General features: G+C 32.2%; 1 protein-coding gene across 2 annotated transcripts; it reads left to right on the forward strand.

Moving 5' to 3' along the window:
- On the forward strand, positions 1–24,388 carry LOC117914195 (ankyrin repeat-containing protein ITN1-like). Of its 2 annotated transcripts, XM_034829423.1 has the most exons (4): positions 1–723; positions 1,217–1,749; positions 2,291–2,817; positions 24,334–24,388. In XM_034829423.1, exons 1-4 carry the CDS (start codon positions 30–32, stop codon positions 24,365–24,367), a joined length of 1,788 nt encoding a protein of 595 aa, XP_034685314.1. In that variant the 5' UTR covers positions 1–29; the 3' UTR covers positions 24,368–24,388. The 2 variants fall into 2 exon arrangements, with proteins under 2 accessions (XP_034685314.1, XP_034685313.1); XM_034829422.1 differs by lacking the exon at positions 24,334–24,388 and having other exon boundaries at positions 2,291–3,055.
- The last annotated feature ends 3,340 nt before the right edge of the window (positions 24,389–27,728 follow it).

The following is a 27,728-nucleotide window of genomic DNA, read 5'->3' on the forward strand; positions in this document are numbered from 1 at the left end:
GCAGAGAGGCTGTAGGGCTTAAGCCACTAATGGATCCTTCCACTTCCACTTCCAGCCATGCTTTAGAATTACAGAACCTTAACTCAGTTCCTAGTCGGAACCAGGAGAATGTCACATGCATGGATCCTGAAATTTACGTGGCTGCTGCAGAAGGCGACACCGATATCCTCAAGAGAATGCCTAGCGCTGACCTTCAATTCCAATTAACACCCAATCACAACACTGTCCTTCACATTGCAGCCCAATTCGGTCAACTGAACTGCGTTGAATGGATCATTCAGCACTACTCTGCAGATTCGTCCCCACTGCAGTGCCCCAATCTGAAAGGGGACTCTCCCCTCCACCTTGCAGCAAGAGAAGGGCATGTAGAGGTCGTGGAGGCTCTTATCAGTGCTGCAAAAACAGTTTCCGAAAGAGATATTGAGAGTGGAATTGGAGCAGATAAGGCCATGCTGAGGATGACTAACAATGAGAATGACACAGCCTTGCATGAGGCAGTCCGGTATCATCATCCTGAAGTGGTGAAGTTGTTGATCGAGAAAGATCCCGAGTTTACATATGGAGCTAACTTTTCCGGTGGGACTCCTCTGTACATGGCTGCTGAGAGAGGGTTTAGAGACTTGGTGAAAATAATCATAGGGAACCCTAATCGCGATCGACTGGCTCACACTGGCCCCATGGGTAGAACAGCTTTGCACGCAGCTGTAATTTGCCATGACCCAAGTACGCATATTCTTTTCCTCAATCTACAATATTCCTATGTGATTGACTTATTAGCATCACAAGTATAACATATAGAGTGTTGAATAACAATTTTTAACCTAGCTAAACAATGGGGTTAACCAAGTCAAAAGAATAACAATAAATGACATCCTTACCATTCTCTTTCGAAGCCCTTCTCTCCAGATCGAATCTACCGTTTCTTCAAATGAAGCTTTTGATCTTTCACAAAAACTATTTTGATATATTTGTTTGAGTATATATGCTTGATGGTTGATTGTTTCAGTTGTTTGGATGAATTGTTTGAATAAAAATTTAAATGTTGCATTACAAGTAGTTGATCTAGTTTCTTTTAAGCCGACATGTACGCATGATTAAATATGACCGTTGAAAACATAGAGAAAATTAAGAACAAGATTTACTAAAGGAAACTTGTTTCTTAATTTCTAAAACTCTTCTTTTTCTTTTTTCTTTTTATTTTATATGTGTTGAACAGAAATGGTAGAAGAAATTCTGAAATGGAAGCCAGATCTAACAACAGAAGCAGATGAAAACGGGTGGTCTCCACTTCACTGCGCTGCATACTTGGATTTTGTTTCAATAATGAGGCAATTACTTGATAAATCTGACAAGTCTATAGTCTACTTAAGGGTAAAAAACGATGACAACAAGACAACTCTTCATATTGCGGCCACTCGTGGAAACAAGCGCACAGCAAAACTGTTGGTGTCACGCTATCCAGATTGTTGTGAGCAAGTGGATATTAATGGAAATAATGCTCTTCACTTATTGATGATGCAAAGAGGATCTTTCAAAAGCTTGTTAAAGATTCCCTGGATGAATGTGGGAGCACTTATAAATGAGAAGAATGTTGAAGGACAAACACCTCTCCATCTGCTTGTTGATTCCCAGTTGAGATTTCGTCATGATTACACAAGGAACAAGAAAGTAGATAAGATGGCACTTAACAACCAAAACTTGACTGCTATAGACGTAATTTCATCGGCTGAGGATTTATTTGGACACAAGGTAAGCCTATCTAACTCTCGATTAATTTTCCAAATAGCTAGGAATTGGTGCACATACAAGTATGCTAAGTATATATGTCGAATTATAATATAATTAGTACTATACTATATTGATACTTAGAATGGTAAAACCATCAATTATATTACTAAGTCAAATGAAATGGTGGTACATGTTTAGTATTCAATTAAAAAGACAAGCAAGAGACAACCAGATTTGACTGAAATTTAACTAGCCTTTTTATTACGTTCTACAACATATTTGCTTTACAACTAGATGCTCTTTATATAGAGCAAATCAGCAACAGATAAACACATAAAAGTAGGAATATGCAACAAACTTCATTATCTTCTAAAGACTAGGACAATCTGAAAACCAGGCACTGTAAATAAAAATATTAAGTAAATGGTTCCAACAGTACATTATGAGGCGCATTGAAGCCAAGCTACTTCAAATAACTTGGAGTATGTAAAAGTAAAATCATTAATATCCTATCCTCCATATATATATTTTCTCTAAAATGATTTGACTGATTAAACTTCAGGCTGTTATTGTACGGCACCTGAAATGGGCCAAAGCTAGATTCGGGCCTTTGTTGCGGCAGAAGACTATGAGCAAAGACAAGGACAACAAAGACGAGGATAACAACGAAAGAAAACGTAATAAAGGTTTAGACGTATCTTTCTTAAAGAAAGCAAGTAATAGTCATTTGCTAGTGGCCACACTCGTAGCCACTGTATCCTTCGGAGCAGGTTTTACATTGCCCGGCGGGTATAATAATAGTGACGGCACGGCCATTTTAAGAAAAAAGATAGCTTTTCAAGCATTTGTTTCGTTTGATCTCGTAGCCCTGATGTCGTCTGTGACTGCTATATTGTTTCACTTTTATGGTGCACTGAATCACAAAAAGGAGCAGCTCTCATCATCACTAAGGTTCGCCTATTGGTTCACCCAGTTGGGTATAGGAGCAATGATACTAGCATTCGTATGCGGCGTGTACACCATGGATCCACCTCACTCAGGGATGACCTTTTCTATTTATATCATCTTCATCTGCGTTTCGATTTTCATCTTATTCACTGGGGTACGCGTAACTTCTTCAAAATTAGGATTTAATTTTTTATTTCAAAAAAAGTTATAAAAATATTTTCAGTTTGAGTGAGATTTTGTTTTCATATTTAAGTAATTCATTTTTCTATATTTTGCCATTCAGAGTTTCTATTTTGTTATATGTAAAGGTTGCGTGATATTTAAATAAAGATTGATAAAAGTCCGGGGATTCTTATTTTCCCCATTGACTCATTTGTCACAATAATATTTTTCTTTTATTTAGAAGAGAAAATATAAGATCTTGGAAGTATCCCTCATCCCATTGATGACGAGTGGGACCAAATAATTCGATCGGGGTAGTTGCTAAACCATACCACATAGTTATAGGCTTGCCTACCATCCACACCAAAACAAATGGAGTTTTCCCAAAAAAACTTGTTAGGGGAGGAAGACCTCCCAGGGATAAGAGACATAGGGCTAAAGAGAAAGCCAAAAAAGGATGGTGGGGCGCATTAAAGGCTTTTGTGTTAGCGAAATCTCTTTCTACTAAATGAACTAATTTCTTAGCAAGATGTTCTAAAATTGTGATACATAAAAATCCTGGGAATGATTGATTGAGGATGAGGAAATAATTGAAAGAAATTTTTTAAGAATATTGTGATGGGATGAAGTGGCAAAACAAGATAGAAATTTGATAGTTATCACGAAATGCTATAGTTCTTACATATGATTTCTTAATTTATTTAGAAGTAATTCGCAGGAGGAAAAGGAAGGTTGGAATGCTAACAAGCGTCTATTCTTGAATTCACTCGACCCGATAGTACCCATTTTGTGAACGTCCGAGCGATATAAATTTAGCAACACTTTTTCCTCAAGATCATTTGGTAATTTTCTCTTGATTTTTCTCTGTTAGCTATCACTTCTCATGTAATCCAATCTTTTCACTCTAGTGAATCGATATAATATCACATATATGCCTGGTAGAATTCAAGGGATGTCGCAAATCAATTATCAAAGGAACTTCACATAGATATTGAAAGTGGTATGTCAATATCTTGATGTGATTAACCAAATCAATTATCAAAGCAACAAAGGGGTTAACCAAATCAAACAAAAGGCCCAAACAATCTCACATGCTAACTACTATGGAGGAAAACCTTAAGGTTAACCATCTCCATGATTGTAAGAATCTTTTATTTGTAGAGCATTGGTACCAAGGACAGCTATTTGGCACTGAGGAAAGTTGTTTGTCCATTTTCCTTTGTCCGTTGTCTATTCACTTAATTTTCTCTTTGTCTTTCTCTTTTTTGTGTGGGGGCGAAGTGAAGTACTTGCCCATTTAGCGTGATTTAAAAGTAATTTTAAGATCAAGTTTAAATTTAGTCCCTAAATGAAAAAATGGAAATGAATATCATCCCTACCCAATTCTTATATGTCAAATTGGTTCTTCTATTAAAATTTTCTATGAAATTGATGAAAAAACTCATGTGAAAAGTGTGCACACTTTAGCATGAAATTGTATATAATAAATTAGAATAGGTCTAATTTTTGTGTGTGTTGATCATATGTTTTCCATCCATTTCTAAGAAAAGAAAAAAAAAATTCTTAACAAAAATAAAAATAAAAAAATCACATTTAACAATAGTTTAGGGTTAATATTGTAACAAGAAAATTAAGAGCTAGATTGAGACATAAGTGTGAATTCTCATCACACAAAGATGTTTTGATTGTATTGATCAGTATGGATAATATACGCTAAGAATAGGCTTCACAAGAAAGGAATTGCATAAGTCAATGAGCAAAAAAGGATAGAAAGATGTAGACCAAAACTTGTACTTAATAATTGTTGGAGGATGGAGTGTATAGTTGACCTAAGATTTATGTATATTGATATTCCTCTTTATTCTCTTAGGATGAAGTTTGATATGTTTCTTGACTAGAGATGTCAATGGCATGATATGCAAGATTTTTATTCTTGGCATGCCCCCTGGCATGAGCATGGACACTTAATTTGCTTTTAAATGATTGAAAGGTGTCCTTGTCTAATGGTTTTGTAAAGATGTTAATAGGTTGATTTAAGGATGCAATATATCGTGCAACAAGATTACCCAATGTAACTTTTTACCTTACAAAATGATAGTCAAGTTCAATGTGCTTTGACCACACATGAAACATCGAGTTAACTAACATATAAAGTGCACTAATATTGTCATAAAACAGTTATCGCAGTTGTGCTAATGTAACTCAAATGCCATAGAAGAGGAAGGTTAACCATGTTATTTTAGCTATTCTAGAGGCAATGGACTAATATTTGGCTTCACAACTAGATTGGGATATGGTGGGTTGTTTTTTTTTTTTTTTTGTTAGACACCAAGAAATGCAATTCACACCAAGGAATGCACAAAGCTCAGTTCTACTTCTATTGGCATCTTAGATCTAAATAATGGAAGTAATATCAATTTTAAAAAATTGATATTTAGGGTTAAAGTACTAACCTTTAGGTTTGGATGTTCTCCAACCTTAAATTCCAAGTGTTGTAGAATCAAATTGATATCCTCGGAAATCTCGTAGACCCACAATCTTCCACTTGATGGCTCTTCCTTGATTTTGGCACACTTTCGGTGAACAAGAAGAGAAAGTAAAAGATGTGACTCTCTTTCTTTCTGAAGGTAGAAGACAACTCTATAGAAACACCTTAATCCCTAAATTGATATTTATAGGGTTCTCCATTGGGCTTAAGTGACTTAAGTCCACTAAAGGCTTGTGTCACTTAATATAGCCCAAAATGGGCCCTAATTAATTAATTAACCTAACATGACCTACTAATTAATCAATTAGCCCAATCAAGATGTCTTGCTCACTTACCATTATGCAACCTTACGTACTTGCCAAAATACCCTTATGTACAAAAGTGAATCTAGAGTCAATCTAACCCTCATAAATCATGTCAACAAGGTATATAAGCTTGAGCGAGGACTACTAGATACCATAAGACAGTACTGACTCCCTAATAATCTAATTCTAAAACTGATTCAATATCCCACTATACAAAATCAACTGCACTCTAGTAGCTTATGCAAATAACAATAATACACTAAGAGTTCGAGTATGTGGCTTATTATCCATTGCATTCATCTCCCCATGAACATATGTTCGTAGTCTAACAAGCTAAAAGCTATTAGCCTTTCAAGACTACCTATACTATCCTCGAGTTACAAATCTCCCTATTGTGTATTCAATTGACATATCTTGGCCCTCAAAAAGCCTATGTCAAGTTCCATTTAAGAAACTACTATGGTCATAGTTTACATAAACACACCTTCTTAGGATCATCCAAGGGAACACTTTATCTCAAACTCATGAAAGTGAGAATACCTATTGCTAACAGCTTCCATCAATAGTGACTCAATTCATAAGAAATATATGACTAGCTTACGATCTCATGCATAAGTCAAAGTCACTACTAATTTTAGTTCAAGCTCAGTATTCTCTCAAGGTTGAGAGACAACACAATGAAGCAACATGATGAAGTCATGACTACTTGATAGGCTTAAGTCATGACTCACCGTAGGTCCTGTTCAATGTGTAGTAACCATACACACCAGTGTACTCGCCATGGGAAACCCATCTTGATGGCTAAAAATACTCATCCTTCAAATTAGGAGGCAGTACACTACAACCTTAAATGGATTGCCTAAGTCCACAAAGCGGTTGTGAACGAATCATCTACTTACCACCCATAACTTGGATCTTCCGTGCAACTAATAATGCACCTAAGTCATATACAATGCAAAAAATATTAGGCGAGAATGCTTATAAGGTGTAATGCATGGAATAAGGATAGATAAAAGTTAACTTTTAATGACTCTATCCTAACATTCTCCCACTAGCCCATAAAGCATAATGCTATTAAAGCATACTGGATACTGATTATCTAAAACCCACGTTATCCCTATGATCAACAAAAACTCTACTTGTCAATGTCTTGATGAAAGGATCCACAAGGTTCTCCACAAAAGGTATCTTGTCAACCATCATGTCACCCCTCTATACTATCTCAATAGTTTGGAATACAAGTACATAATCCCTTGTTCTATAAAGATACTTGATTATATGCTTAACAAAGCGTAATTTTCGTATTCTTGCAATCTCCAAGGGCTTTAAACCCAAGAATATATTGTGTCCCCCCTAGATTTCCATTTAGAACTAAGTAAATAAACTAATCTTAATTTATGATAATATATCTACATCATTTCCAATGAGTCGATTGTTATTTACCCACAAGATCTTAAAATACCATCATGCTTCCCTACACTTTCTTGTACCTATTTGTTATGAAACTATCGGGTTACATCATACAAATGCTAATATCAAGATAATCATTTCGTTCACCATATGAGAATTACGTACAAAATTAATTTTCTTAAATTTGGCCAAATATTAAGGGGTATACAACATACTTGATTTTTTTTTATGTGAAGAATAGTTCTCAAAGAAAAAAAAAATCATATAAAGGGTCACCAATTCCAATTATGTGCTAGGATAATACTATTGGTTGCAAACAAACAAATAGAAAAAAAAGTAACAAGCTAAGTAAAACAAATATATTTTCCGTTTGGAATATAGAAGTTTTTTTTTTCCTTCAACTTGGCTAATCCTCCTGAAAAATCACATATATCTTGTTTTTTTACTACTTAAATGCAAACTCCAAAATTCCATTATAGTTTACGACATTAAGGGTCTATTTGGGAACGTTTTCAAAAATTATTTTTTAAAAATGGTTTTATCATGTTTTCTAGAACAAAAGTCTATTTGGGAATTTGAAATGTTTTTAACTTATTGTCAATGTTTCCAAATATTTAAAAATAAATAAATTTTATCAATGATGCTTCATTTTCATTTGTTTTTCATATTTGCCCCTTTTTTAAAAATAACTAAAATATGTTTTCAAAAAACACCTTATTTTCTGTTTTTAAAAATAATTTTTTTTCTAATTATCAAGCATATTTTCTTTTTCTTTTTCCTTAAAAAACATAAAAACATTTTTGAGAATAATCAACAAACCAGCTCACCATAATACTTTTCTTAGAAAGTAACTTGTTGCAATCAAACACCTTTTGCCAAAAAAAAAAAACCCCTTCTCCAAAATAATAAATTACATTCTAACAAATACACCATGTCAACATATTGATAATGGTAAAATCATTCATTCATATTTTATAATCTCATTGAGAATTAATTAACTGTAAAACTAAATAAAATGGTATAATAAAATGGTAAGTGACTGTTAATTAATATCTATTGTAGTAATACTAAAGCCTAAATTACCTAGTAATTCTGGTTGGAAAAAAAAAAAAAAGACCAAATATAAGATCATTAAGGCTTCTAATATCTAGGTTGTCATCTTTTGGGATCAACATTAATGTGTTTATTTATTTAAATTAAAAAGATTAATTGTTTAATGAAACCAATAAAAACCTTAATCTAAAATATATAAAGATAAAAATATAAAGGAAGTTTTCTAAAATATGAAAACTTCTAATTCATTTTAAAACAGATAAAAATTTATGTGAATTTTTAAAAGACTATGATTCATTATTAAAGTTCTTCTAATGTTTTTATTCATTTTTAATGGAAATATATCGTTATAATGTTGGTATAAATGAGTTTGTAAATTAGAAAAGATTAAAAAATTAAAAAGGAAAAAAAATTGGTGCACATGATCAAAAGATGAGTGAGTTTGTAAAGTTAAAAAATTAAAAAAAGAAAGATACATTTGGGAAGATGAGCGAGTGGTAAAATAGAAAGATTAAAAGAGAGAGAGAGAGAGAGGCGTACATTTAGTAAAAAGAGGGATACATTTAGTAACATGGATAAAAAAAAATTAAAAATAATACTTGAGTGGTAGATGTAGCAATAGATATAAGTTTATACAGTATATCCACAGCATACTTAGGGAGCTACTATTTTTGGGCACTTGGGGATGATTATTTTGGGTTTTGGGCCTATGAGTCAAATACTTCAAAGTAATGTCATCAAATATTATTATTATTATTATTATTATTATTATTATTATTATTTTCAAAATTGGGCCTTTTAATTGTAATACTTAACAATAATCACCAAATTCACTGCATATAGACATATGCAAGAAGAGTTTCATGAAGGTTAGGAATGACATCAAAGTAAGAGTGGGTTTGGGTTAGGTGTACCCCATTTCGACTTCATCCTATTTATGTAAACCTATTCTCATCCTCGTCTTAATAAAATATTAAAATGGGGTAAGACGAAATGGGTATGAAATTTTTCCCATATCCAACCCCTTTATTTTTAATACTTTTATTTTTTATTTTAAAAATCTTAATTATATTAAAAAAAATATTTTTGATGAATGAATAAATAATATAAATTTTTATAACTTATTTTTATTTGAGAAGTAGAATTCTTTTTATTTTTTATATTTGAAAAAGAGAAAATAAAAAAATAAATAAAAAATTTTATAAAATTATACACGAGTTAAGACAAGGCAATTGTTGTAATCATAGGGTTTAAAAAAAATTAAAAAAATCTCAAAGTCATTCCTCATCTACTTAATTTCATCCCAAACTCATTCTATTATTGACAAGGTGAGGTGAATACCCTAAAAATCTCAGTTCCATTGACATTCCAAATGGATGTGGAGACATAAAAGATATTAGGGTTCTATGCCACTACAACAAAAGTGATTTCGAATGAAACTATTGTTAAAAAATACTCCAAATTAACCACTACTATATAACTTTAGACATTAACTTTTATGGTACTTTTACCCATAATTTTACACAATGATTTCAAATACTATTTGCAATAGGCTTATTGATCTAAAGCCATCTTCCAAAAGTAATATGAACTCTGAGCTGATTAATGAAAATAGAAATTCAAGGAAAATTCTCCAAATATGTCCAAATATCACCATGATCCGAAGATATTTTGTATAGAATACTAGTTTAGATGATTAAAGATAGTTTGTATAAAACATTGGTCTCCATTTTGAAAGATACATATTTTGTACAGAGAGAATTGGTGCTTGTTGGCTTCTTCTTTTTGTTTTTTGTTTCCTCTTTTCTTGACTCCTTAAGGGTCCATGATGGAAAAGCCTCCAAATTCATTTTTGTCCATGATCTCCTGGTCCAAAATATTAATCAAATATAATATGTCCAACAAGATTAACGGGTATGTTTAACCACATCCACATCCACATCCACATCCAAGGTAAGTTAGTAGATTCTTCACTGCACTGTACAGAACTCAATTGAATGAGAAAACACATCCAAATCTTGAGCACTAAAATATTTCTTATTTTCCGATTTGCCTTAAATTATGAGCTTTGTTCCATCCCATATCTCCCACCTTTTCTTATAATCTCATTAGGCAAGACCTAAAATATTTATGAAATATTTCTACCACATTTACTCATCTATAAGGAAACATATTTCTATAATAAAACATATTTTTATAAATAAATATGAATATATAAAATATTTTATTAAATAATAATCTTTATTAAAGCAATATATACTAAAAAAGAATTTAAGACAATTTTTAGTAATTTCCCTTGATTCAAATTTCATCAAATCAGTTTTCCATCTTATGTTATAGTACATCAAGTTAAAGTGGCTTCATATTTTTCCAATGCAACAAAAAAAAAAGTAGCGGAAAATAAATTGAATAGGAATGTTTGGCTTGAAAAAGGAAAAAGGAAAATAGAATGAAAGCAAAAAGTAACAAAAAAAAAAAAAAAATCCTATTTTATTTATTGTATATAAAAGTTGAAGAAAAGAAAATCAAATTATGAGAAATATTATTTAACCAAATTTTCCAAACATTTTATTTAAAAAATAAGAAGAAAATCTTTTAAATTTTTTCTTTCTTTTCTTTTTTCTTTTTTTTTTTTTTCCTTTTCCTTTTCATTTTCCTTTTTTTTTTCTCAAATGATTTTCTAGGTACTTTCAAAACCATAGTGTAGAACATTTTATTTAAAAAATAAGAAGAAAATCTTTTAAAATTTTTCTTTCTTTTCTTTTCTTTTCTTTTTTGTCCTTTTCCTTTTCCTTTTCCTTTTCCTTTTTTTTTTCCCAAATCATTTTTTCAGAAACCAAACATGGTGTAGAAGTTAACAAAGATAAATTTAAAGTTTAATAGCTTTAAATTATTTCACATTCACATAAGCGATCACATGACAAAAAACTCCCCCTCACAATTGACCTATCAAATACTTAGAATCTTCAAGATAGTTTATAATAGTTCAATTGCAATCTCATGATTTTTCCAGTAATTGATTGGATTAATTAATAGTTCACTAGCTATAATAATTCAGTTCATTGGATTAATTAACAGTTCCATAGCTATAATTGTGATTATGTGAATGCTACTTGCAAGGAGCTGAATAGTTGTATTAGGTTTAATGAATGGGTTATTTTCTATACTTTTCGATGTTGGGCACGGGCATTTCCTCAAAAGCCAAACAGAGTATTACATCTACTAGGAATTCATGTGGTAATATTGTGGTTTAGGGTTTAAGATTTATTTATTTTGTTTGATTATTGACTTTTTATTTGATTATAGAGATATATTTAGGCTATGTTTGGTTCCTGGAAAGTCGTAGGGAAAAAAAATGTTAAAAAAAAATGTCATATTTGATTTTATTATGAAAAATGTTAAAAAAGTTAAATATAATTAAAATTATTAAGAAATTTATTTTTTTAAATGATTTAATTTATATATAGAAGAGTTAAATCCATGAAAAAAATTAAAGAAATATATGAAAATAATTTCTTGATTTTAAATTTATTTTTTATTTTTCTTTATTTTTTATTTCCTTCCATTTTTCCTTTTTTTTTTTTTTTCACTCACATTTTCCTTCAAATTAACTCTCTATGAATCAAATATAGTCTTAATTAACTTCATAAATACACCACAAAAGTAAGGAGATTTTTTTTCTTTTTCTCTCTTTTTCTTTTTCATTTCCTTCTCTAATATGCTGCTCTGATCACCACTTTTTGATTATTGAGACTGAGATCATTGAACAACAAGAATCAGTTATCTGCTCCATTTGTTAAAAGATGGAACATTGGAACTCCTGGAATCTGGTACTAGAAATAGAAGCCATTACTTGTTCGTTTGTCCGACAGATTGGTAGGTTTAGATCTTGAGAACATGTGTCCATGAGGTTTACATATCAAGGGCCAGATTAAATCTGTATCTGAACTTGTAAATTTTTCATGCTTGCATGTGGATATGAACTTGTTGGTCCAGACAACTTTAGGATTAGTTACATCCATATGTGATATATCATATTAGATGGAGGGAAAAGTTTCTAACATTACATAAATATAGACTCCTCCTAAATTTATAGATGTGTTTTAAAGTTATGAAAGTCTTCTTAGGCCAAAAGTGGATAATATCTTCATGATTGGAAGTGGATCATTACAAATAGTATTAAAATTAATCTTTGATCCCAATGTGGGGGTCTATTTGACCTCTTGAGAGGTGTATATTTATTTGGCACGTTGTGTCTGTATGGAGGATAATTATAATATCTCACTTCAGATAGAGGAAAAAGTCTTTGACACTAATAAGTATAGATTCCTTTTAATTTTGTAGAAACATTTTAAAGTCATGAGGATCCTTTAAACTTAGAGCGAACAATATCTAAACAATGGGGAATGGTCATTACATCATAAGTGTAATGTGTCCTTTTTCAATCTAACTATAATATAGAAACATACTTCTTTTTATATCTATAGAAAAGGCATCATGAATCATATGATGCCACGTACATATTTTTAAATTTCAATATTTGTACCCTACTCTCATATGTTTGTATCTTTGTACCTTAATCTCATTCGTTTGCATCACAAACCATATAGCGTCATGTACATATTTTTAAGTTTAATTATTTGTACCCTAGTTCCATATGTTTGTACCCTTATATCTTAGTCTCATTTATTAATACCATTTTTCAATAACCCACACTCACAAAACATATTTAACGGTCTAAGATTTTTTGGTGTATATATATATATACTTTCACCACAAAGAGCATCAAAAGTATTCTTTATAGCATTAAAAGTACGCTTGATTATGATTCATATTGTTCAGTATCTAATAACGTTAATCTTGTTAAATATAGTGATTGGAACAGAGGCCTAGATGATCGAAAGAGCACCACCAATCAAGGATAAAAATATAGGAAACTAATAGAATATAGGTAATTGTATTCTACAAAAATATAAGAAATGTCATATGAAAATTCCGTAAAAAAAAAAATTGGTGAAACAAAAATTGATTAAAACTTGTTTTTAAAAAATAGGTTTTTTTTTTTTGGAACATGAACTAATTATTTTTAGTTATTTCCATGTTTTGGAGCTATTTTAAAAAAAGTTATACAAATATGAAGAAAATTAAAAATAAAATATTACATATAAAAGTTATTTTAAGAAATATTTTAAAAACATAGAAAACAAGTTCCAAAACAATTGTTTATGAAATCTTTTTCAAAAACTATTTAATAAAAGTCATTTTAAAGAAGTACCCAAGGAGATCTTATGGCTCTATATGTTAATTGTTTTCGAAAATAATTTTCTATTTTTTAAAAAGGAAAAACAAGAAAACATGTTTGACAACTAGAAAGTAATAAAATAATTATTTTTTTTGTTTATAAAAATATAAAACAAAGTATTTTAAGATAACATCTATTAATTATTTTTATTTATTTTTTTAAACTGTTTTAAAAAATTAATTATACAAATATAGAAAATGATTAAAAATAAATCACTATATATAAAAGTCATTTTTAAAACATATTTAAAAATATAGAAACCAAGTTAAAAGCATTTTAATTCCTAAACAAATTTTTATTTTACAAAATATAAGACAATAACTTTTAAAAATTGTCCTCAAAAACCATTTTTTAAAACTATTTTCAAAAGTAGTTCTTGATGAGAGTCTAAGCCTTCCCTCCTTGTCTTTGAAATAAATTCAGTGTTAAAGCAGTGCATATTGTTTAAGCCTCTAAGCACTTCATATATATATATATATGGTTGTTGAAAAATTTCAAAGAAAAAAAAAATAAAAAGAAAGGAAAAGTGAAAAAAATAAAAAATTGATTTAAAATTAATAAATTATTTTATATATTACTTCAAATATCTCATTTCATTTATTTTTCTTCTTCTATCTAAATATTAAATTATTTAAAATTGTGTGAATTTTTAATTAGTTTTAATTATATTTAATTTGACTGAATTATTTTTTGGTATAATTAATTTAAGTACTTTTTTCAATTAAATCTAAAAATAATTTGCTTTTAAGATTAAAACGGTATGCTCTTAAATTATCACCAATTTTTTCTTAATCACATAAGCCAACTTTTTACCACCTGCTTTTCATTTTTCTTTTCTCTTCTTGACCTTTAACTTTGTTACCATAATCAAACTCGATTTCTTAATACAAAATAAACTCATATTCATTTTTTGAAAATTTTGGATAATCACTTACTTCCATTTTGTACAATTTAGATGAAAAATAAATTTACTATAAATTTAGAAATTTGTCTTTAAAAAATCCAATATATCTTAAATAGGTTCTATTTTCTTTCAATTTTTTTCTTCTATTTCTCAGCAAAAATGTATCTAAAATTTTCTTTAAAATGGGAAAAATTAAAAAACATTTTCAAATCTACAACAATGAAGATAAATCTAATAAGAAATTGTTTAGAGCAACTTCAATTGAATTTTGAAATTAATTTTTTTTAAATAATTCCAAGTTATTTTATACAAAAGATAACTTAAAAATTAATATTTTTAAAAATAATTATAAATTTAGAAATAGTTTCATAATTATCATATTTGAAAACAAGAGTATTTTTTTTTCAAAAATATTTTTGTTGATGGAGACCAAATGGAGGACTTTATTTGGTCTGCAGAAAGCAGTGTCAAGACATTCTTTTTCTTTTTCTTTCTCTTTTTTTTTTCTTTTTCTTTTTCTTTTTTCCTAATTTTTATTTTCATTTTCTTTTTTCTTTTTCTCCCTTTTTATTTATTTATTTATTTTTTCAGGTGGAACCAACTTAATTTTAGAACATTTTTACCAACAAAATACTTTATATAATAAATTTTTAAGTCATCTGCATAGATAATAGAATTGCCAAGCATCTCCTAAAATAAGATTTGGTGATTTGGCTAAACTGTCTTCTCTTCAAAATTATTATTTTTTAAAATATTTTTATCTTACTTAAATAAAATAAAAACAAATGTAGTAATTAATTTTATAAATATCGATCTTAAGACAAAAAAGAACGTCACCTAAATTATGATTTTGTTAACTTTAGCATCCATCCAGACAAAAATTGAGGAGGGAAATTAAAGAAGTAAAGAACTTGTATGGCCACCCCTGCCTTTGGTACAAGCCAATAGCAACCTGCTAAAGGTGTTTGCACCTGTTCCCTTAGCTGTTGCAATATATACAAAGCCCAGGCCTCAGAGGCGGTGAAGACAACGGCTGTAGATCAGCTTAAGCACACCAATGGATCCATCCACTTCCACTTCCGCCCATGCTTTAGAATTACAGAACCTTAACTCAGTTTTTAGTGGGAACCAGCAGGATGTCACATACATGCCTCCTGAAATTTACAGGGCTGCAGCACAAGGCGCGATCCATATTATCCTCAACAAAATGCCCAGAGATGTCCAATATTTAACACCCAAAAAGAACACTATCCTCCATATTGCAGCCCAATTCGGTCAACCGAAGTGCGTTGCATGGATGATTCGACATTACAGTGGGGATTCATCCCCACTGCAGTGGCCCAATCTGAAAGGGGACTCCCCCCTCCACCTTGCGGCGAGAGAAGGGCATCTAGAGGTCGTGAAGGCTATTATTCGTGCTGCGAAAACAGTTTCCGAAAGAGATATTGAGAGTGGGATTGGAGTGGATAAGGCAATGCTGAGGATGACCAACAATGAGCATGACACAGCCTTGCATGAGGCAGTCCGGTATCATCATCCGGAGGTCGTGAAGTGGTTGATCGAGGAAGATCCCGAGTTTACATATGGTGCTAACTTTTCTGGTGGGACTCCTCTATACATGGCTGCTGAGAGAGGGTTTACAGACTTGGTGAAAATAATCATAGAGAACACTAATCGCAATCGACTGGCTCACACTGGCCCCATGGGTAGAACAGCTTTGCACGCAGCTGTGATTTGCCGTGACCCAAGTAGGCATATTCTTTTCCTGAATCTACCATATTTCCTATGTGGTTTATTCATTAATATTACAGGTATAACATATATAGTGTTGAATAACAAGTTTTAACCTAGCTAAACTATGGGGTTACAATTTCTTCATAACTTCTAATCTTTCTCAAAAAATATTTTGATATATTTGTTTGAGTATATATATGCTTGGTGGTTGATTGTCTCAGCTGTTTAAATGTTATATTCCAAATAGTTGAGTTACTTTTTAACCTGACATGCATGATTAAATATGGGAAAATGGAGTAGACTAAAGGAAACTTGTTTCTTAATTTCTTATACTCTTCTAATTTTTTTTCTTTCTTTTCATTTTATGTATGTGTTGATCAGTAATGGTAAAAGAAATTCTGAAATGGAAGTCAGATCTAACAAAAGAAGTAGATGAAAATGGGTGGTCTCCGCTTCACTGCACTGCATACTTGGGTCATGTTCCAATAGCGAGGCAATTGCTTCATAAGTCTGATAGGTCTGTAGTCTACCTAAGGGTCAAAAACGATGACAATAAGACAGCTCTTCATATTGCAGCCACCCATGGGAACAAATGGGTCATGAAACTGTTGGTGTCACACTATCCAGATTGTTGTGAGCAAGTTGATGTTAATGGAAATAATGCTCTTCACTTATTTATGGTGCAAAGAAGATTTTTCATCAAAAGCTTGTTGAAAATTCCCTGGATGAATGTGGGAGCACTTATGAGTGAGAAGAATGTTGAAGGACAAACACCTCTCCATCTGCTTGCCCATTCCCAGGCGAGATCTGATTGGACTTTCATAACAGACAAGAAAGTAGATAAGATGGCACTTAACAGCCAAAACTTGACTGCTGTGGACGTAATTTTACTGGCTGAGGATTTATTTGGACAAAAGGTAAGCCTGTCTGTCTAACTTTATTAATTTCCCAAATAGCAAGGAATTGGTGGACTAATACTATACTATATTGATATTTAGAATGGTAAATTGATTAGGTAATTAATTAAGCCAAGCAAAAAATGGTGGCATACATCATATGATTTACTCTATTAATTGAAGCCAAGCTACTGTATACTCTGTTTTCTTTGATTAAATTTCAGGATCTTATCATACGAAGACTGAAACTTGCCAAAGCTAGAATCGGGCCTTTGTTGTGGCAGAAGGCTATGAGCAAAGACGAGGATAAGAGCCAAAGCAAACGTAATAAAGGTTTAGACACCTCTTTCTTAAAGAAAGCAAGTGATAGCCATGTGCTAGTGGCTGCACTCGTAGCCACCTATCCTTCGCTGCAGGTTTTACACTGCCCGGCGGGTATATTAATGATAGTGACGGCACGGCCATTTTAAGCGAAAAGCCAGCTTTTCAATCGTTTGTTGTGTCAGATTCCATGGCCCTGGTGCTCTCACAAACAGTTGCAAGTCATAGCATTGCTAATTAAGGTGGACGTACTGGCTCACAAAGTTGGCTGTGGGAGCAATGGTGGTAGCATTCTTGACCGGCTCGTACACTGTACTGCCCCATCACTCGGGCATTGCAACTTTTATTTTGATCATCAGCACCTGTTGTATATCTTTCATCTTATGCACTAACGGAAGCCAAAATGAAAAGAATATTGCCCAAGCAGAATCTTTTTGGAAAGTAAATTTGATTTTTGGAAAGTTCCTCAAAATTAGGATTTATTTTTTATTTTTTAAAATAGATAGAATATAAGCTGTATGTTGTCTATTTACTGAGTAAGAATATTTGAAGTATTCACTAAATGAGAATTTATTAAATGAATAATTATAATGATTATTAGTCAAGAATGTGAGACAGCCAAAAAGTGGAGTTATTTTGCGTGGTATAAATAAGGGAGATGGCTTTGAAGATGAGGATTTAACAACCCAACAAGAAAAAAAAAAAACATACAAATATATTAATTTGATAGAAAGACCATTCATTTAGGTTCCTTCTCATCATGTTCTCCTTGATTGTCGCTAGTGCTCAACTACTTAATTAATTTTATTTACTAATTCTGTAATATTAAAACTAATTTTTAAATTTTAATATTAAGATTGAATAGAATATAATTATTTAGTATCTCAAAAATCCTACCACATTGACAACTTGTGATCAAGTCGGACCAATTGAAAGATAAAAGGAACAAACACAAAAGTAAATGGTCAAATTTGTACACCTAACTAACAATTAAATTAAAATAATAATCAATTTCTAACTAAATTAATAAGATAATAAAAAAAGATGTCAATGAGTCATTACTAAAATAATAATCAATTTCTTCATCTAGCAGCAATATAATAAATGAATCTAATAAAAGAAAAACAAATAATTAGTCGTGTTTCGAAAAAGAATGACAAAGTTTGATATAATTAGTTAATATGATTCAAACTCAACACATTTTTTATTGGTTTGGATTGAATATAATTATATTTGGATTAAATTCATATCAACCTCTATAAATTTTGAAATAACAATTAATCCACATATACTGTTCCACTCATTTGAAAAACTTTGAATTAAGTTCATCTCAATAAATCTCATTTAAGCCAAACTCTTCAAGAAGTGGAAGGCATAGAAAGCTTTAGCCAAAATTTGTCATATTATCCATGACACCTCCCAAACTCTTCACATTTCAATGGTGGGACTCACAAGGTTGCTTTCGTCATTCCAACTTGTGACTTGTTTATTGAGAGGTTGGTGGTGGTGGGAATGATTTTAATTATAAAATATGATTTCCATATATTCTAAAAATTTGTAAAATGATTGACCTTTGTGTCATTTAAAATTTGTGCACCTATTCATCAAATTAAGTATTTAATGAAATATTACTTAATTTATTTACATACATATTTTATAATTAATTTTGAATGCAATAAGACAATGATTTAAGACTTAAGTGGTATTTAATAAGAATTAATACTTAATACATAATTATTTAACATTTAACCGTCAACTTAAAACTTATTATCAATTATTATTTTAAGAATTAGAACTATTTATAAAAAATTTATATATATATATATACTATTAAATTGATATATTTATTTTCATTGGTACTAAATAATGAGATTATAAGAGAGAAAAAAAGAAAGAAATATCTCAAGGTTGCTTTCATTTTTTAACTTGTAAAACTTGTTTATTGAGGAGTTGGTGGTGGTGGGAATGATTTAAAATTTTTACTTAATTTTTTATTTGCCTCTAGGATAGACAAATTTAAACATCATAATTATTTAGACCAGAGCAATTGTTTAAATGTACAGAAAAGACAGTTGTGATATGATTGACCTCTGGGTCATTTTAAAATTAATTTATGCACCTATTCGTTAAAGTATGTAAAAGTATCATAAAACTTAAAATAAGTTGTTTTTAGGATATTGGGTCATTTAAAATTAATTTACGCGCGTATTCGTCCAAGTACTTTAAAGTATCATAAACCTTAAAATAAGTTGCTTTTAGGATGGTGGGTCATTTAAAATAAATTTACGCGCAAATAAGTTGCTTTTAGGATCGTGGGTCATTTAAAATTAATTTATGCGCCTATTCGTCAAAGTACCTAAAGGTGTCATAAACCTTAAAATAAGTTGCTTTTAGGACGATGGGGAGAACCTTAAAATAAGTTGCTTTTAGGATTATGGGGTCATTTAAAATTAATTTATGCGCCTATTAGTCAAAGTACCTATAGGTATCATAAACCTTAAAATAAGTTGCTTTTGGGATTGAGATAAGGCAAACAATTGACCACATTTGCTCATGCACGAGAACATTATATATATTTGGATGTTAGGTGCATGATGGAATGATAGAAAAGAAAAGATAAGTTAAATCAACATGAAGACCATTCATTATAGAATTCATTGCATCAAAGACATACTTGATTGTAATTTATATTACTTACCCCTCTAGTAATTTTTAGCTTATTAGATATAGAGATAGATCTGTAAAGGCTTATATGATCAAAAGAGCTACTATGTCTTATTTATTTGGACCTTATAGAAGTAATCAGTTGTCACATTTTTAATTGGTAAAATGGAGTTTAACAACACCATGTGTCTATCATGTAATTTGATTAAAAAAATTGATCAAAAAAACTTAATTTGTCATAAGAAGTAATAGAAATCTTTCTTAATAACAAATCAACAATCACATTTTTTAAAGAATCTAATATTTTATGATTGAAGTAATTACGTTAACAAAAAAATATCATTTGTATTGTGAAAAAAGAAATACAATTAAAATTTGTAAAGTATTATAATAAATTAGAAAGACACTTAAATTTGAAAATTTTAGAAGACAAAAAATGTTACTAATTTGAGTTATAAATTAATCAAGTTTAAGGGGTAAATTAAAATGTAAAGTTGAATTTGATAAATTTTCAAAAATAGATTTTTATTTTATTTAATATGAATATGTATAAATTAATAGAAGGATGTTTAAGAGTTCAACAAGAGAGAGAATAATTTTGGCTAAATTTTGTCCTATTAGTTATCTCCCTTGGTAGAATTATCTTGAAGTACTAGTACTGTATCGTGTCATGCACGACATGGAGACTCTTGGTCCACTAGGCATACAAATGAATCATTGCATTTGAAAAAACGAAACAAATATAAAACGATTAAAAAAAAGAAAAAAAAAAAGAGGAAAGTGACTTGGGACCACAGCTTTGTGGAGGCATTCGCACCTGTTCCCTTTGCTGTTGATATAAGACGCAGAGGCGGTGGATTATGGTGTTGTGAAAGATTTGAGAGAGGTGGAGACGGCTGTAGAGCTTAAGCACACCAATGGATCCATCCACTTCCACTTCCACTTCCAGCCATGCTTTAGAATTACAGAACCTTAACTCAGTTTCTAGTGGGAACCAGGAGGATTTCACATGCATGGCTCCTGAAATTTACAGGGCTGCTGCAGAAGGCGACACCAATATCCTCGAGGGAATGCCTAGCGCTGACCTTCGAGTCCAATTAACACCCAATAAGAACACCGTCCTCCACATTGAAGCGCAGTTGGGTCAACTGAAGTGCGTTGCATGGATCATTCAGCACTACTCTGCGGATTCGTCCCTACTGCAGTGGCCCAATCTGAAAGGGGACTCCCCCCTCCACCTTGCAGCGAGAGAAGGGCATCTAGAGGTCGTGAAGGCTCTTATCCGTGCTGCAGAAACAGTTTCCGAAAGGGATTCTGAGCGTGGGATTGGAGCAGATAAGGCCATCCTGAGGATGACCAACAATGAGAATGACACAGCGTTGCATGAGGCAGTCCGGTATCATCATCCTGAGGTGGTGAAGTTGTTGATCGAGGAAGATTCCGAGTTTACATATGGTGCTAACCTTTCTGGTGGGACTCCTCTATACATGGCTGCTGAGAGAGGATTTAGAGACTTGGTGAAAATAATCATAGAGAATACTACTCTCATTCCACCGGCTCACACTGGCCCCATGAGGAGAACTGCTTTGCATGCAGCTGTGGTTTGCCATGACCCAAGTACGCATATTCTTTTCATCAATCTACAATATTCCTTTGTGATTGACTTCTTAACATTACAAGTATAACATATAGCGTTGAATAACAATTTTTAACCTAGCTAAACAATGGGGTTAACCAAGTCAAAAGAATAATAATAAATTGTTGATGGCGGGAACCACTGGAAGTAACGTTTCTCCCTGATATTGTTGCCCAATCAACTGGGAGTAATGCTTCCTCCTCTTCTCCTACAAAAGATGTCCGGACAAGTTGTCCGGACATACCCTCCGAAGCTCTAGTTAGATTGACAGTTAGAGAGAATGCCCACTCTTAGGAGGTCAAGAAATGGATTGTCTTACCCCCTTATTTCTCCCTCTCCCTTGCCTTCGAGCTATGGGAAAGCTTTTATAATGTCTGGAGCCTTGTCACCTCTATGCTGAGATGGCCTTTTGATTTTCATAGTCATGATGGTTGCACAGAGGGTGGTCGAGCAATCATCATCCTTTAGGTGGTTGACAGTGATTGCTGGTGGGGCGACCTTGTGACTCGCTTGTCACCTCACTCTATAGGTGGCGCAATGCAGAGTGTAGCAGGTTGCCTGAAAGGACAAGGAGTCGTCCCATCGAGCGTACTTTTGATGGGGGAAGAATGATTGCTTGTGGGATCCGGTCAGGGATCCTGCTTGGAAAGCGTCATGCATTCTTAGAGGAGGACAAGGTAGCCGATCATTGACTCTTGGGGGCCGGATTGGGTGTTCCTACCCAGTGGCACTTGTTTGGACAGAAGTGGAGGGATGCCACGTGTCTAATAGAAGGTTGCCTCATGGGGCCGAGGCAATATGCCACGTGGTCGCCTAGGGGAGGTCCTTACATAAATGACATCCTTACCATTTTCTTTCGAAGCCCTTCTCTCCAGATCGAATCCACCGTTTCTTCAAATTAAACTTTTGATCTTTCACAAAAACCATTTTGATATATTTGTTTGAGTATATATGCTTGATGGTTGATTGTTTCAGTTGCTTGGATGAATTGTTTGAATAATTTAAATGTTGTATTCTAAGTAGTTGATCTAGTTCTTTTTAAGTTGACATGCATGACTAAATATGACCGTTGAAAACAGAGAGAAAATTAAGAACAAGATTTACCAAAGGACACTTGTTTCTTAATTTCTAAAACTCTTCTAATTTTTTTTTTCCTTTTCATTTTGTGGATGTGTTGATCAGAAATGGTCAAAGAAATCCTAAAATGGAAGCCAGATCTAACTAAAGAAGTAGATGAAAATGGGTGGTCTCCACTTCACTGTGCTGCATACTTGGGTTATGGTTCAATAGTGAGGCAATTACTCGATGAATCTGATAGGTTTGTAGTCTACCTAAGGGTCAAAAACGATGACAACAAGACAGCTCTTCATATTGCGGCCACCCGTGGAAACAAGCGCACAGCAAAACTGCTGGTGTCACGCTATCCAGATTGTTGTGAGCAAGTTGATATTAATGGAAATAATGCTCCACTTATTCATGATGCAAAGAGGATTTTTCAAAATCTTGTTAAAGATTCCTTGGATGAATGTGCGAGCACTTATAAATGAGAAGAATGTTAAAGGACAAACACCTCTCCATCTGCTTGCCCATTCCCAACTGAGATATCGTCCAGCTTACATAAAGAACAAGAAAGTAGATAAGATGATACTTAACAACCAAAACTTGACTGCTATGGACGTAATTTCATCGGCTGAGGATTTATATGGACACAAGGTAAGCCTATCTAACTCTCAATTAATTTTCCAAATAGCTAGTAATTGGTGCACATACAAGTATGCTAAGTATATATGTCGAATTATAATATAATTAGTACTATACTAAATTGATACTTAGAATGGTAAAACCATCAATTATATTACTAAGTCAAATGAAATGGTAGTACATGTTTAGTATTCAATAAAAAAGGCAAAGCAAGAGACAACAAGATTTGACTAAAATTGAACTAGCCTTTTTATCACGTTCTACTACACATTTGCTTTACAACTAGATGCTCTTTATGTAGAGCAAATAAGCAACAGATAAACACATAAAAGTAGGAATATGCAACAAACTTCATTATCTTCTAAAGACTAGGACAATCTGAAAACCAGGCACTATAAATAAAAATATTAAGTAAATACTTCCAACAGTACATTATCAGGCGCATTGAAGCCAAGCTACTTCAAATGATTTGGAGTATGTAAAAGTAAAATCATTAATATTGTATCCTCTATATATATATTTTCTATAAAATGATTTGACTGATTAAATTTCAGGCTGTTATTGTACGGCACCTGAAATGGGCCGAAGCTAGAGTCGGGCCTTTGTTGCGGCAGAAGACTATGAGCAAAGACAAGGACAACAAAGACGAGGATAACAACGAAAGAAAACGTAATAAAGGTTTAGACATATCTTTCTTAAAGAAAGCAAGTAATAGTCATTTGCTAGTGGCCACACTCGTAGCCACTGTATCCTTCGAAGCAGGTTTTAGATTGCCCGGCGGGTATAATAATAGTGACGGCACGGCCATTTTCAGAAAAAAGATAGCTTTTCAAGCATTTGTTGGGTTTGATTTCTTAGCCCTGTTGTCGTCTGTGACTGCTATATTGTCTCATTTCTATGGTGCACTGAATCACAAAAAGGCGCAGCTCGCATCATCACTAAGCTTGGCCTATTGGTTCACCCAGTTGGGTATAGGAGCAATGATAGTAGCATTCGTGAGCGGCATGTACACCATGGATCCACATCACTCAGGGATGACCTTTTCTATTTATATCATCTTCATCTGTGTTTCGATTATCATCTTATTCATTGTGGTACGCCAAATTCAACGTTAAGAATGCCCGAGCAAGATTATGTTGGAAAGTACGTCTGATTTTGGTAACTTCTTTAAAATTAGGATTTAATTTTTTATTTCAAAAAAAGTTAATAAAATATTTTCAGTTTGAGTGAGATTTTGTTTTTATATTTAAGTAATTCATTTTTCTATATTTTATCATTCAGAGTTTCTATTTTGTTATATGTAAGGTTGTGTGATATTTAAATAAGATTGATAAAAGTCCGGGGATTCTTATTTTCCCCGTTAACTCATTTGTCACAATAATATTTTTCTTTTATTTAGACGAGAAAATATAAGATCTCGGAAGTATCCTAGTCCCATTGATGACAAGTGGGACCAATAATTCGATTGGGGTAGTTGCTAAACCATACCACATAGTTATAGGCTTGCCTGCCATCCACACCAAAATAAATGGAGTTTTCCAAAAAAAAAAAACTTGTTAGGGAAGGAAGACCTCCTAGGGATAAGAGACATAGGGCTAAAGAGAAAGCCAAAAAAGTATGAAAGCCAAAAAAGTATGGTGGGCCGCATTAAAGGCTTTTGTGTTAGCAAAATCTCTTTCTACAAAATGAACTAATTTCTTAGCAGGATGTTGTTCTAAAATTGTGATACATAAAAATCTTGGGAATGATTGATTGAGGATGAGGAAATAATTGAAAGAAAATTTTGAAGAATATTGTGATGGGATGAAGTGGCAAAACAAGATAGAAATTTGATAGTTATCACAAAATGCTATGGTTCTTACATATGATTTCTTAATTTATTTAGAAGTAATTCACGGGAGGAAGAGAAAGGTTGGGATGCCAACAGGCATCTATTATTGAATTCACTCGACTCGATAGTACCCATTTTGGGAACGTCTGGACAATATAAATTTACCAATACTTTTCCCTCAGGATCTGCTAGTAATTTTCTCTTGATTTTTCTCTGTTGGTTATCACTTCTCATGTAATCCAATCCTTTCACTCTAGTGAATTGATGTGATATCACAGATATGCCTGGTAGAATTTAAGGGTTGTCACAAATCAATTATCAAAAGAACTTCACATAGATATTGAAAGTGGTATGTCAATATCTTGATGTGATTAACCAAATCAATTATCAAAGCAACAAAGGGGTTAACCAAATCAAACAAAAGGCCCAAACAATCACACATACTAATGACTATGGAGGAAAACCTTAAGGTTAACCATCTCCATGACTGTTAGAATCTTTTATTTGTAGAGCATTGGTACCAAGGACAACTGTTTAGTACCAAGGAAAGTTGTTTGTCCATTTTCCTTTGTCTGCTGTCTATTCATTTAATTTTCTTTTTTTCTTTCTCTTTTTTGTGTGGGGGTGAAGTGAAGTACTTGTCCATTTAGCGTGAATATCTGGACAAGCCTTTTCCATGATGAGATAAGGAAATGGGTGGAAAATAGTTACACAACTTGGCATAGTAATGTTTAAAGTAATTTTAAGATCAAGTTTAAATTTAGTACCTAAATGCTCTCTTTTTTATATATAAAAAAGAAAATGGAAGTGGATATCATCCCTAGCCAATTGTTATATGTCGAAAATGGTTTTTCCATTAAAATTTTCTATGAAATTGATGAAAAAAACTCATGTGAAAAGTGTGCACACTTTAGCATGAAATTGTATATAATACATTAGAATATGTCCAAATTTTTTGTGTGTTGATCATATGTTTTCCATCCATTTCTAATAAAAGAAAAAAAAATCGTAAAAGAAAAAAAGAAAAAAGAAAAAACTCACATTTAACAATAGTTTAGGGTTATTATTGTAACAAGAAAACTAAGAGCTAGATTGAGACATAAGTGTGAATTCTCATCACACAAAGATGTTTTGATTATATGGATCAGTATGGATAATATACGCTAAGAATAGGCTTTACAAGAAAGGAATTGCATAAGTCAATGAGCAAAAAAGGATAGAAAGATGTAGAGCAAAACTTGTACTTAATTGTTGGAGGATGGAGTGTATAGTTGACCTAGGATTTATGTATATTGATATTCCTCTTTATTCTCTTAGGATGAAGCTTGATATGTTTCTTGACTAGAGATGTTAATGGCATGATATGCAAGATTTTTATTCTTGGCATGCACCCTTAACCTGGCATGAGCATGGACACTTAATTTGCTTTTAAATGATTGAAAGGTGTCCTTAGCTAATGGTTTTGTAAAAATGTCAACAGGTTGATTTAAGGATGCAATATATCTTGCAACAAGATTACCTAATGTAACTTTTTACCTTACGAAATGATAGTCGAGTTCAATGTGCTTTGACCACACATGAAACATCAAGTTAACTGACATATAAAGTGCACTAATATTGTCATAAAACAGTTATGGCAGTTGTGATAATGCAACTCCAATGCCATAGAAGAGGAAGGTTAAACATGTTATTTTAGCTATTCTAAAGGCAATGGACTGATATGTGGCTTCACAACTAGATTGGGATACAGTGGGATGTTGTTGTTGTTGTTTTTTTTTTCTTTTTCTTTTTGGACACCAATAAATGCAATTCACACCAAGGAATGCACAAAGCTCAGTGTACTTCTGTTGGCATCTTAAATCTAAATAACGGAAGTAATACCAATTTTAAAAAATTGATATTTAGGGTTAAAGTACTAACCTTTAGGTTTGGATGTTCCTCAACCTTAAATTCCAATTGTTGAAGAATCAAATTGATATCCTCGGAAGCCTTGTAGACCCACAATCTTCCACCCGATGGCTCTTCCTTGATTTTGGCACACTTCCAGTGAACAAGAAGAGAAAGTAAAAGATGTGACTCTCTTTCTTTCTAAAGGTAGAAGACAACTCTATAGAAACATCCTAATCCCTAAATGGATATTTATAGGGTTCTTCATTGGGCTAAAGTGACTTAAGTCCACTAAAGGCTTAGGTCACTTAATCTAACCCAAAATGGGTCTTAATTAATTAATTAACCTAACAAGACCTACTAATTAATCAATTAGCCCAATCAAGATGTCTTGTTCATTTACCATTATGCAACCTTACATAATTACCAAAATACCTTATGGACCCCGCATTTCAGCTCATGCGTTTCCTTCTCGATGGCGAGCTCAATTTTTGGATAAGAATGATTTCATTGATTAAGGAAAATGACTAGGAGTCACCACTTATTTTTGTTTTATTTTTAAAGGGTAAACAAAATAAGAAAGAAAAACCCTAAGTGTGACTCCTTATTTTGGAAAAGGTGGTTTGTGAAAAACTGAATCGGGTTCAAGGGTCAGGTTACTCATCAAGAAGGTACGGTAAAGACCGTATCACCCCTCTAAGTCCCTAAAGTCGGGTCTCTACTAATAAAATGAAGCTGACATGGCAATCAGTAGGAAA

The sequence above is a fragment of the Vitis riparia genome, chromosome 5 (genome assembly GCF_004353265.1).
Source record: "Vitis riparia cultivar Riparia Gloire de Montpellier isolate 1030 chromosome 5, EGFV_Vit.rip_1.0, whole genome shotgun sequence".
Taxonomy (NCBI): Eukaryota; Viridiplantae; Streptophyta; class Magnoliopsida; order Vitales; family Vitaceae; genus Vitis; species Vitis riparia.

What these genes read in the sequence shown, in the direction of transcription:
- LOC117914195 (XM_034829422.1), top strand. Translation starts at nt 30, where the DNA reads ATGGATCCTTCCACTTCCACTTCCAGCCATGCTTTAGAATTACAGAAC. An exon ending in TGTAATTTGCCATGACCCAA is followed by an intron (nt 724 to 1,216) that starts GTACGCATATTC and finishes TGTGTTGAACAG; the next exon opens with AAATGGTAGAAGAAATTCTG. An exon ending in AGGATTTATTTGGACACAAG is followed by an intron (nt 1,750 to 2,290) that starts GTAAGCCTATCT and finishes ATTAAACTTCAG; the next exon opens with GCTGTTATTGTACGGCACCT.